At 41.3% G+C, this 12,954-nt stretch overlaps 1 protein-coding gene across 2 annotated transcripts in view; it reads right to left on the reverse strand.

Annotated features, from left to right (window-relative positions):
• The window catches only part of LOC103356500 (neurexin-1a-like), a 153,400-nt gene that overhangs the window by 75,085 nt on the left and 65,361 nt on the right, over positions 1–12,954 (reverse strand). For both annotated transcript variants that reach the window (XM_008280659.1, XM_008280660.1), the window contains one exon: positions 7,703–7,884. In XM_008280659.1, coding sequence (XP_008278881.1) covers positions 7,703–7,884 — 182 coding nt within the window. The remainder of the gene's footprint in view (positions 1–7,702; positions 7,885–12,954) is intronic.

Consider the following 12,954-nt stretch of genomic DNA (forward strand, 5'->3'; position numbering starts at 1 on the left):
TATACTTGCTTGTGGGTTCGGAAAGCACAAGGGGCTGGAGATGAGAGCAGTGCAGCAGTGAAAAAGGTAATTAAGTTGACGAAAACAAGGGGAGTCTTCTGTTAAATATTTCATGCAGCCCCACACAAAGCACTGTGGAAACCAGTAACAACAGGGCATCAACATTTATGCAAAACTTAGCTGAGGAGCAACCTGGAAGATGCGTGTAGGTAAATGTGCCAGTAATTTGAGACACGGTCCAGTTCAGACTGGCTTTGTGCTTTGCTCCACCCTGCAACAAGCAAACCTACAGTGTAAACACGATGACATGTGTGAAAGTACAAACATCTGGGTACTTGTTCAGCAAATACAGGAAACACACCTTTACTTAAAATGTATTTAATGTTAGTTTTGTGTAAGAAAATAGAAAAACTTGCAGAAATGGGCACTAACACTAATGTATCACTGTCACAAGTCAAAACTATCACTCACGATTTCTTTAAACAGGTTTGTTTTTTTGTACTTCTGATTGGATTATTATCTGTCATGCCTTTTTTTCTAAATGAGGCAAGAAAAAAATACAGAATATATATATATATTGCTCCATATGTGATAGTTGGGGGGATGCTGTACTTCAGCTCACTGTACTGGAGCGAGAAAAAGTGAGACTATTTTTATCCCACCCTGAGGCCAGGGGCAGCTGTGTCAAAAGTCAACAACTATGGTGACTCCATGCTGCGGCACTCCAGTCCCAAATGCACACAGTCTTTCTGCCGCATACATAACTACACATCCACGGACGGAGATTTGACTAGAATCTGAAAGTAATTTTACGTCACGTAAGATTGAACGAAAGCTTAAAATAGTGAATGAAGTAAAACAGGCTGAATGGTCCACAGCAACGTGCCCAATTAGCATGTTGGAGGATGGCCAAGACGACACAAGATAAAATAACCTATACAACTGTGATAACAACAAATAGAATGCTCTTAACCTTATAACCCACCAAAAAACCAACATGTCTGGCAGTGTAACATTGCCGACGAAATCAAATTTACCCCATGTTAGCCATGGCAATATTGCTCTGTATGAGGCAAGCCCATAACGTATTGATGTACAGCTTTGAGAATGACAAGCTGTACTCACTGTGATTTGTTACACTAATAAAAGTGAAGACACATTATTGTCCTGCCCTCTCAAATACACATACACACACATCTTCCTCTCTCCCATTCTCTCTCTCTCTCTCTCTCTCTCTCACACACACACACACACACTCATCCCTCTTCATGGACCACTTGGCTTTGTAGTGGCAAAGAGCTTGAACAAATTGAGAAATGATTGGAATTGAAAGATGAGTAATGGTGATTCTAGCGCTGTCCCTTCTCAATATGGAGATGATGAGATTTGATTCTTTGAGGTCAGGTACATCATCCGAGCAGAGTGGCTGCCCCGTCTGTGACTAAAAGAGATAGGAGGCCATTCGCTCTCACATACTGGCTTTTGCCACAATAACTCACAGCCGACATGAAATCAATGCTATATTTACCTGCAACATTACCATACTATCGCCACTATTCATCACCACTTAAACAATTACAGCTTTGAATTCTGTATGTTTCCCATTCGGGGGGGAGCATGTGGACGTAAGTACTACCCTGTCTCGTTGCTGTTTCCGCCCCATTCATGTTTGTGAGATCTACATAGAGGGACTAAATGAGGTCAATGAAGCTCCATCCATTCCTTTCAGAGCTGTCTCCTCATCATGGTCAGCAATTAACTCACCATTACAGTGCCATTAGCCTAGCTTTGCCACAAACAGCATTGCAAACTGCCAAACATACTGACTAGCAAATGGCAGTTCTGGATTCACTGACACTCACGTACACACAAGGGGGAAAAGCAGAGAAAAAAGGGAAAGGCATCTGGTTGTGAATTTAAATGTAGCCGAGCTGGCTATAACAGCAGGGGGTTGTTAATATGCATCTATCTTTGACACAAATGTTTCTGTGGCAATACTAGGACTCTGTCTTTGATTAACTGGTCCCGGAAAAGGAGTCCAGGGAAAAGAGAGCACTACAATTCTTCAGAAAGGCTGAACTAGAAAAACAAAGTGGCCAAAAGCAGAAGAAAAATAGAACTTTGGCTCCTCTATGGTATTTTACTGATGATCCTCAAATTACATGCACTGTTGCGTTCAGACCTTTTTCTTTTTTTTTGACGAAAGTGGAGACAGTTGGCAGCTCTGGCTGTCTTAAGAAATTGTCCCAGAGAGGCAAGAAAACTGCAGAAGTAAGAGTGACTTGTGTCAGCACAAACCATGGAAAGTCAAATCACTTGTGAGATGGATGTGTTTACTCTTACCCTTTGTTCATTAGAGCGTGACAGTCTGATGATGAATAATGTCATGGGGAACAAATCCATGTTTGGACACTATTTCTATACCAAAATACTCCCTTACAGCTTCATTTGTTCATATTTTATATAAAGTTGCAAAGAAGCAGTGTGCGAGTGGCCTGCAGCACTTTCAAAAAAACAGGCAACATTTCTTAGTTTGATCTTTCCAGTATGTGATGTTTACAGGAATCCCACCACGATTTCCCTCCTATTTTCTCCTACTAGTCTGCACAAACTTAATAGTGAGGCGATACAGCAATTTTTTAAAAATGTGCTCTCTTTAATTCTGAATCTGTTTAAGATGCATATCATCACCAAGGCACAAAGTCCAGTCCTATACCGGGACGGTTACCATGGGAACAGTAGTTAAAGTAATGCTGAGAAAAAGTTTCTAAACAGTGAGATGATAACTGTTCAGACGCAGCAATACTTAACAAACGTTCAGGTAGAGATGGAGTCAAACACATATTCTGTGCCCACACACAATTTAACATCATCACGTTTTTAGCTGCGTTGGTTGATGAGCATGCCGCATTGTATTAAGATTGTGGTCTACGTGTCAGTTGCTCAAGAGGTGTGCTAAAAATTGACTGATGTGCCTTGACTGAGCGAGCAACACAGGAAAGCTGTATACCAGCGAATCCTGGGGGTATTGCATGCAGGTCTGCTCAGTGTCTTTGTGCAGAGCGAGCATGAGCGGTAATTACTGGGTCTAAGGCCTTAACAGGTATAGTGGATGAGAATAAGATCCCTTTCCCTGGGCAGGTGTTTTAATAGGAGTATAGGGGATAGCGTGATACTGGTTCTCTCCTGAGACCTGCAGCAACCTCTCCCATCCCAGGTAACAATCTCATCTGCACCATCAAATCATACTGTTCTGTATTCGCTTAATGAAGCATGCAATTGTGAATAATCAGAACTCTATACCTAAGGTGAACTGCAAAAACATAAAAGATGACATTTTTCTCACATGAAAATGGAGATACTCAGACAGTGGGCTGGTAGTCTGTTTTCTCAAGCCATTTTACATGATTAATAGGGTAGAGAGCAGGAGTTGAAACTGCAATTAAAGGTGTCTTCCATCAGAAGGAGAACCCACTTTCTGGTAGTCAGCTAAAGGAGGACCGAGGGGAGCAATGCTCCACCAGAGAAGTCATTATTTCTCCACCATCGTCTCTGCTCTATGGAATACATTAACTTCACAGTGTTGCTGTCTTAGCTAGAGTGCCTTCATTGCTTGTTTTTTTAAAGGGATGCATGCAATTAGAAGAAGGGAAAGAAGAAAGTGCTTGGAATAGTACCCAGCCCCCACACAGAGATCGAGTGCCAGCACAAAACAAGCTCAGTGGGCCCCTGGGGGCCCTGCCTGAGACTGAGGAGAGCCTCTGATAGTCAGTGTCACCGCTGCTCATTGACAACAAAAAAGAAAGAAAACAACTGCAAAGCTTCCATTTCACCGAGTAAATGGCTTCCTAAAAATGTACAGATGGATTTCCAATAACAGACATCTTCCCTTGTTTGTGAGGAAAAATAAATGATAGTTCCTTTGTGGGGGATAAAAAGCCTTAACAGCATAAAAGTAAAATCTACCTCTAATATTCTGCTGAAATTTTACAGACATTACACAGTAAGCTGTATTAGCATGTTTAACAGAGAAGGTACTGCACACCCACATCTTCTAAACTTTGTTCCAATTCTTCTTTTGTACAGATTACCCTGCTGCATAGACCCACCAAGGATCATTACATCCATAATTCCCTGTTTTGCATAATGTCATTGTGAATATTTCCCTGGATTTGACTTTCAGCTACAGTGCAATTAATTATATATGTACATTCTTCGCCAGGGCACACTATCATGTACAGACAAGTCTTATAAACACACGGGATACATGTTCTAGTAGCCTCATGAATATGTGTCACCTTAGAAAATGTAAAAGGGTTTGTGGGGAATCATCATAATTGGAGAAACGGCAAGAACATTATTATGAGTCTAGTCCTTCTTCCATGTGCACTACAGTAATGAGCCTGAGGAAAGTGATTGTCGTACATTTGATGGTTGGCTGACTTCACAGTCATTGTCTTTATCTGCAATGGAAAGGGGAGGCGGGGGAAGGATCACAACTCCTTTGAGGTGCATTTAAATCATAGTCTCCACATATTACTAAGAAAATTCCCTCTTGAGAATGTGAGCTGAGATGGCGTCCTTCAAGCCCCGCTGGGTTTCCTGTCATCATGAAATGGGAGCAGGAGATTAGGGGGGAGAGGGATGTAGAGGATGGAGCAGGAGGGGGGTAAATACTGAAATCTGGTCTAATCCCATCTCATACAGCTGAAGATACACTCCTCCTAAGACATTTCTGCTCAGAGCTGAGGTAACTGAAAGGAATGAGGGGAATACCGTTGGGAATCAGCCCAGTGCGTATCTATGAATGAACTAATAACTCCAGAAATGGTTTGTTTTTTACACATTCAGTAGTAAAAATCAAGCATATCTCAGAATTATTCAATGCATATAGTAAAAAAAAACACACAGTTTGGTCAAGCAGAGGGATATTAACTAGTTCCCAGTGCAGTGCCACAAATAACCAGGCCACACAGTCAGTATATTGTAATACCATTTTACACTACAGCCTCTTTCACCGAGGCTACAGTTCAACTAGACGTGGTTTTTTTGCAGGTGACTTGCTCAGTGCAGCTATTCTTGCATAAAAAACGCATCAAAGTGGCAATTTTGCACAGCTCATTGTGTTTAATGGAGTGCTGTAAAACACGTCCTTTCCAGTGTAATTAATGAGGAGATGACAGAAGCGCGGAACACATATCTAGAGGGTTTGTATCATAAGTATTCCATTTTCATAATATATTGTGATTTAATTTTATGCTATTCTTCCATTTGGCTGCAGCACAATACCCATTCAACAATTACATTTTAACAAATCTTTGAAAACCCATTTAATGTCCAATTTGTAGGTTAAACTGACATTTTAAAAACATTATTTTATAGACTCTTCCAATTCTTCTCCATTTATACCCAACGTTCGACAAAACCCTGTTGCAACTTTATAATGCGTGATATCAAAACTTGTGATGTGCTAACACCGTGAGTTATTTATGTACATATTTAACAGCCTTGTTGCTCATCTTAAATAACTAGATGAACAAAAACCAAGAGCATGACTTTCATGCCCCCGTTCATGCCTCCTTCCTCGCTTTAAAACGCTTTCTCCCGCTTGCGTCTCTCATTTTCTAATGAAATGCAACATTTCACAAAGCCTCCAGATTAATGTGCAGAAATAAATAAATAAGCGGGAGCATTCAGAGTGACTGCTGATGCGAGAGGAGAGGGGATTCTCACAACCCACTGCCCCTGCTGTAAGAACATGCCTTATCAACATTTTCTCCCTGTAAAATGTCAATGGAATGCTGCACGTTTCATCGACGAGGCTACGCATACATCTGCTGTAAGCCGCATGATCTCTCTGTCTTGTTACACCAAGCGAGACTCCCCTCTCTCACCTCTCTTGTCTGTAAGGCTCAGGTCTCTAACCTCCAGCATTCATCACCAGCACACAGCGAATCCAAAACCTGGCACACAGGCTGAGACTGTCTTCTTGTGTTTCCACTAAGATATGACCTTTGTCCTTCCCCAGAAAATGCCTCTTTGTGTGTTGTCTCTAGTACAAGGTGAAGAAATGTTGTACGGTGCAGTGTAACACACAACTGCTACAAGGTGTTCACATGCAACAGGCTTCTAGTAAGTGTGCGGAACACCAGCTGCAGTATCTCAAAGAATTCACCTTTACCTGTACTCACAAGGGCCTGAATGGTAATTAACTACTTAATATTTAAATTAGTTGCAAAAGTGTGTGAGCTGTTAAGAAACAAGTTAGCAAGAGTGCGTGTTGTACAAACAAGTGAAGGCATTTTTATGTATATTCATTCAATACTGCAATGGGATCAGCTACTGAGCAAAGCCCTGTTGTGCCATTTCATTTAAAAAGGAGCCTTGTCTATGTAAATCATTGGACGAGGCACGTTTCACTCACATGAAACCAGTGAAGGGAAGCTCTCCTGTTTTATCCCTGTTCAGGTGCTTTTCTGCAGGTGGAAAGGAGTCCAGAAAGCTGCAGAATGCATGATGATCGTAGTGGAGCATTTGCACATCTGAGTGAGCACATCTGTGCTTTCACAACATATTCCAATTTATGTTCTTTTGAACATCTTGTTTGTGTCCCTCAGTGGCATTTAGTGATGAATGGACTGCATGAAATAGACTGTATCCTTTTAGATTAGCCAGCTACTCGTGGATTAAAACTAGGGGCTAAAAAATCACTTGGCCCTCAGGCGTGGGGAGAAACATTTGGGGGAAAAAAAAAAAGCTCTTCCACGCAAAGCGAATACAGAGGTGTCTCATAAGAACAACATCACAGCTGCTCTGTGTCCTCAGGACAGGCCTGCTTATGTCACTGCGTGCTTACTGTATGTGTAAATCTCAGTGTGTGGGCAGCTGGGGTTGAGGCAAACTTCAAGACCAATTTCATGTTTGTGCGTGTTCTAGTCTGTAGCTTTCCCCTGTGTGTATATTTGTGAAAAGTTCCTGTATGCTCCTGGCCAGCATCAGCGTTGCTGTCAGTAAGTGGGTGCTTGCGAAAGGAAGGTCATGTGGTAGCCAGCAGAATTATGTCCAGGTCAGAGATGCACTGTATGGAACAAACCCTTATTACCGCACCATTTCCCTCTGTCCCTGTTATATTCACAAAACAGCAAAAACACGCAGGCAAGACGAGGTGGGCAAACATGGACTCCCTCTTACCATATTCATTAGAGTGCTGTTAGTCGTACATGTTGCATTGGTGATTTAATCAAAACTTGCCCTCACATTATATGTATTTCCCTATTATATGAAATATTCATGACTAAATGAGCAACAACCACAGTTACAAAATGCAGCATTTATAAACTCGACAGCTCCTTCATCAGAACTGTGTTGGTGCGGTTTGATCAAATTTGACTGACAGCAAGCAAACAACACACCAACTGTCATCACACTGTGATTCAAATGTTGATTATGAAGGCTGTAGGGAAATATGAGATATCATCTTTTATCAACTGAGCCCCACCCACTTGTGCAGAATGAAAACAAAATAAAGCTCAATATCTCTTCTAACTTTGGTAAATTATAGTATGTTTATGTAGCATCCCATCTCTTCAAGAAGCTGATTGAAAAATTATGTGTTACTAGGTTTAAGCTAATATCCTGCGCGTGTACTATATAATTTGTCCCGCTGTGTTTGAAAGTGAGCAAATTAATTTATTGGACTTACAATGTGGAGCTTCAAGAAGTCTCCAAGACCAGAGGTGCTATCCACCCTCACCAGGACAGCATCCTTCAGGTGCGTGCTGAAGCCGATGGCTAGTCGGTCTGCCCTCGTGCTGGGACGGTCATTTGGTGGCCACGTGTATGTGATCAGTCCACCATCTCGTCCAAATATGTACGTTGTTCCAGCTAGAGGGGAGGAAACAAAAAAAAGGGAAAAGAGAAGCACAAATAGAAGACGTTAATAGTGTATTCCCCCTTGCAGCCGTGTACCAGGCGTGAATCACTGACTGTCAACAGAAAAACATTATTAACACAGCAAAGCTGGCATCAATGCCGCGTGTACAGAGCACCGTCAGTCTGGAGTGTTTTATTGTGCTGAGTAATGACTTTGCAAAGCAGTGAGCAACATATCACTCTTGAACAGCTCTCAGCCCCGTCTGAGAGTTTAAGCACACTCGTGTCAATTCATGAGTAGGAGAAAATTCTGCGAAAATGAGTGAGGCAGGTACTGGCGCCGCTTCGCTCATAATGCTGCACAATTACTCAGTTTTACTGCCGCGGCCTGTTTCACCTCCAGAAGGAACAGATACAAGTGAATTTGCAGTCATGTCCCCAGCGCCCAGGTAACCAGCATGCCAATCGGGCACCTCCTCATCGCTCGTGCTTCATTAGCAGCCCCGAAGGCAGACGCAGCCGGCAGCATTATTGACTGACTGGTCCAATTATGCCCTTCTTGTGACCTCCAAACCAGCTATTTCCTGTCTTGCTGCGCTACCTCGTTGTCTTTAGCAGCGGTATGAAAGGCTCAAACACGGCCTGCTAGATGGGAGAGTGGTTCTAATTACCTAGCTATTCAGCGAGAAGGAGCCTTGCAGCATTATGTCAGTGACCTAGTCAAATTGATGCCTGGAAATAAGTCCTCCTTGGCTAATGATGGAAGTGGTCTATTAAAAGTGGGAGTCTGCACATGTTTAAAGTCGGTCTCATGTCTCATGTGTTTTGTAGTGTTTTAATCCATTTTCGTAAAAAGTATAACAGAAAAAACAGAGTGTGTGTATATCTCTTAACAATTATGAACGAATGAGCATGTGATTGGGAAATAAACGCCAGCGAGAAAAGGCTGAGAATGAATGCAGCTGTCAGATTAGCATAAAAACAGCTATCTTCATGAAAAATTAGACAAGGAGCTCTGCTAGTATGTTATGCATTTACATGTGTGAGTGCGAGCGAGAAGGAGAAACAGCGAGAGAGTGTGAGGGAGACAGAGTGCGTTAATATTCATAGGGGCAGGGAGTTAAACAGCCTTAGCTTGAACAATAGATTATAAATCATTCTGACTGTAATTCCGATATTTTCTTGTAAACCAGTTCACGAGGATATAAAACTATCGATAAATTTTGCATTTATTTATATAATTCCCTTGTTTTCTTCCCTCTGGCTTTCCTTTCATAGCGCGTTGATTAAAGTGTGTCCCTCCACTCTCAAGTTCCTTTTCCAATTTCGCTCCCTCGTTCGAGTCAATACGGACTGTCAACCATTAGCCAAAAAGAATTGCATCATTAATTAACGATAATGTGATTAACAAATGAGGTCGCGACATCCCGATCTATGGCGGGATTTATTGTTTTCATAAACCATAACTCGCATTTGTAATGATGTAACACTGTAAGCATTTTTGTTCTCCTAATGGATAAAACGTTATGAAGCTTGATGACTTCTACAAAGGAAAAGACATTATGCGTAATATATTTGCGAGGCAGGCATCATTTCTTTTTCATGAAGTCTGGCGGCTACTGAAAACTCTTCTTATTTCACTAATGCATATCTGATGCTTGCCCTGACACAGAGCGATCTCCAATTCATGTAGCTCACGCTGGACTGTTGTCACTGTCTCTAAGTTTCCCCCCAAGCCACCTAACACTTGCTCCATGCTCTGGCTTATTATAATTAAGTGCTTCTAAACCATGTCAGTGCTGGAACTCACTGGGCCCTTAAGCGTCTATTCCCCCCCTCTTCGGTCTATTCATACGATTTGACACCCACGTTATCCCACTGACAGCTTATTTACTGTTGGTGACCTCCAAAATAAAAAAATAATTTAAAAAAAAGACCCTTTAATAAAAAAGATTGCTCATTTCAGAGCTCTATAACACTCTTAGCCAAATGGATACACAGCGAGACACTCGTGTCAAGGCACCAAAGGTCGGTCAACAAGACCGACTGGTTCCAAAACAGATTCAGCAAGTGCAGATAATAAGGTTGCCGATATGTGGCAAAGCAGCCTGAAATCCATACAAGCATGTAAGACTAGTGGGAAAAAAAAAAAACTCCTTGAGGGACTGTTTGAGGATTAAGATACACGGAGAAACATGCCTAATGCACACCTACACAGTTGTGCAGTGGCATGAAATCAGCAGACACGTGCCCGTGTAACTCCAGTGCCGGAGAGTAATTATGCACTGGCTCCATATTTGTTATTTATGTTCCCTCCTGGGACGCAGAGTCTGATATGGATCTGTTGTAGTCATTAGATACAGTAGTGTCCTGGAAATTCTTGCCTGTTTGTTGTCTCCTTAATTTGACAAGAGTTTCAGTTTATTCCCTATTCGCCCACTATCTAATAAAAATAAATAAATAAATAAATAAAATGGGGGGGGTTTGGGTTACAAAGTGCCGGGAAGTGTGGCTCTACACAATACAAGACCTGTGACACACAATGTAATTAAGGTTTTCTTTCTTCACGTATTCACACCTGCACTTGTGCATGCATCGCAGCACATTCACGTGTACTTTCCCCAGAGAGGTCACAGTGTAGAATATCAAGAGTAGGAAGTGTTTTTATTCAACAATACTGCAGGTCCTGGAGCAGACCTCCAGGATGAACTCCTCAACCACAAGCCTCCCCTGTTAAAGGATAATGAATTAATCTGTCCTCATGTTGGACTACATTGAGAGCTGGCTGCTCTCTGCTGTGTCAGTTAACATCAAAGAAGATAAACATTGGCAGATCAAACACTCTGCTTTCATTAAAAATGTAGCACCATCCCAGGAGTTCTCCTGCATTTGGCCAAAGAGGTGTGTGGGATAGTAGACTGCAGAATAGAAAACATGGCCTGTGCATTAGAGGCCTCTTGGCATTGTCTTCTCAATGTGTCTATCTGTTCCCGCTGTAATGAAGCTGCAGCATATAGCAAACTGACCCTACAAGCACTTTGCCTGCGCTTACAAGCCTATGTTTAGTAAATGATGCAGTGTCATATAAAGAAACAGACAGGTGTGAGCGAGGGGAAGCGTACTGGCTCGGTGCCTCCGTGTAGCAGTGGTGGGAGGAAAAGGATACACAAACCATGCACGGCGTTCGACAATACTCCTCAGCTAAGGTCAGGTCTGAAGACTGTCTTTCCTCTAACCTCCAACACCGCCATCATAACACTCCTCGTATTACCACCTCTGCCGAGAAACTGGGGAGGAATCCAATCATAATTACATAGTTGTGATGGAAATATGAAAAGGAGAGATGACATTATAGATCTGCTTTCTGTCAGCACCTAGCACTTGCGTTTCTCTCTCTATTTGCTGCCATGGATTCCCGTAATGACTGGAGTGCAAAAATAGATTACCAGAGCTGCGGCGTATAGTATAGCTTTTTAAAATTCATTTTTGATCATTTCGATGAATGTCTTCAATGGAATTTCAAATTAGGATCCTCCCTTTCCCCCCAAATTCTTTCATGTTGAAAGCGAATAGTTTTTTAGCATTACATGTAACCAATATTGAACATCTTTAGAATGGAAATGAACTAAAACATTCTCACTTGTATCCGACTGCTGCGGAAAAAAAAGTATGTAAGAGTTATAAATAAACAGATATAACGCTGTACATCCCCAAAACCGTGTAAAAGGGCAAAACTATATTAAGCATCATCATTTGGGTTTGTCTTGGGTCTGTGCGTCCTCCTGGGAGGAGTACAATTAAAAGAAGCTTAATGATGTCTATTGGATTACCATTTCAGTTTTCAGAGAAATCATTACCACGATTTATGAGGACACTATTGTCCAATCCAACACTATCGGTATCTGGTAAAGAAGCTATCGCCAATCAATGTTTCTCAAGATTTAGAGCCGTGAGGGAAAATTGTGAGTCAACATGATCAATCCCCCCCCCCACCTCTCTCCGAACTACCTTTCTCGCACTGTATTTTACCTTTTGGAACAATTAAATGGTCTAGTAGTTGAGGAGATGAAGTGGTAAATAGAATGTGGGGTTATGAGCTAAACCATTCAAACACATAGCTAATTAAATGTCTTTTGAGCTGCATGTTCTAACTTGGCAGCGACTGCCAGGCTGTGAATTACAGACAGTCAAGTAGGGGCACCATTCGTATAGCGTCAAAGTATAATTAAACAGTACATCACACCCTGTGATCCAAAATAATGATGCCAATAAACTAATATCAATCAATCTACAATAGAAGAACCAGGAATTCTTATGTGGTTCACATTATCATTCTTCTCCTGGCAGACAAAACGCATCAAATATTATTCAGACCTTCTGTGACATGAACCCGCAATAACAGGAAGAAAGAAAAAAAAGACATGATTTGATTATTTAAATGTCAATGGATGATGCGTCTGAGCTACAATGATAGTTTTCCCGTTAGCCAGTCTTGTAGCTATTTGAGCAGGACAGAAATATACATGAGACAGGAACTCGGCGCATTGATGTCAAGGACCTTTCACATTTGTATTTTACCTGTGTTTGTGACCGACTGTGGAGGTTATAAAAGGAAATGTCTACAACTTTTTGCTGTTTTAAATAAAGGTGGATTCATGATACACACAGATCAATTTTTTTTTGCGCATTTCGCAACCAAGAACAAAGTGTGTTGGTTAGTTTGGAAGCATCTCGCTAAATTCTGTAAAATTGTCATTAACTTTGCACAGTATCATTAATACAGTTGTTTACTGTAGAAACTGTAGCTCAGTCCCTAAACCCACAAAACTCACCGGTGGGTTTTAAAGGTATGCAATCATTAAAAAATTGCAAAAATTGATCAAAGCCAGAAAATGCAGAAAAAGAAACAATTGTCTGACTTTTTTTTTTTTTTTTTTAACTTTCTGACACCCCCTGAACTACTTAAGATAAGATAAAATAAGCCTATATTAATCCCACAGTGGGGAAATTTGAAAAATAAACCAAAATATCTATAAATAAGTTGTAGTTTTAGAAATATTAGTATTGCATATATTCTTTCAT

Source organism: Stegastes partitus, unplaced genomic scaffold (assembly GCF_000690725.1).
Source record: "Stegastes partitus isolate 25-593 unplaced genomic scaffold, Stegastes_partitus-1.0.2 Scaffold206, whole genome shotgun sequence".
In the NCBI taxonomy this organism is placed as follows: Eukaryota; Metazoa; Chordata; class Actinopteri; family Pomacentridae; genus Stegastes; species Stegastes partitus.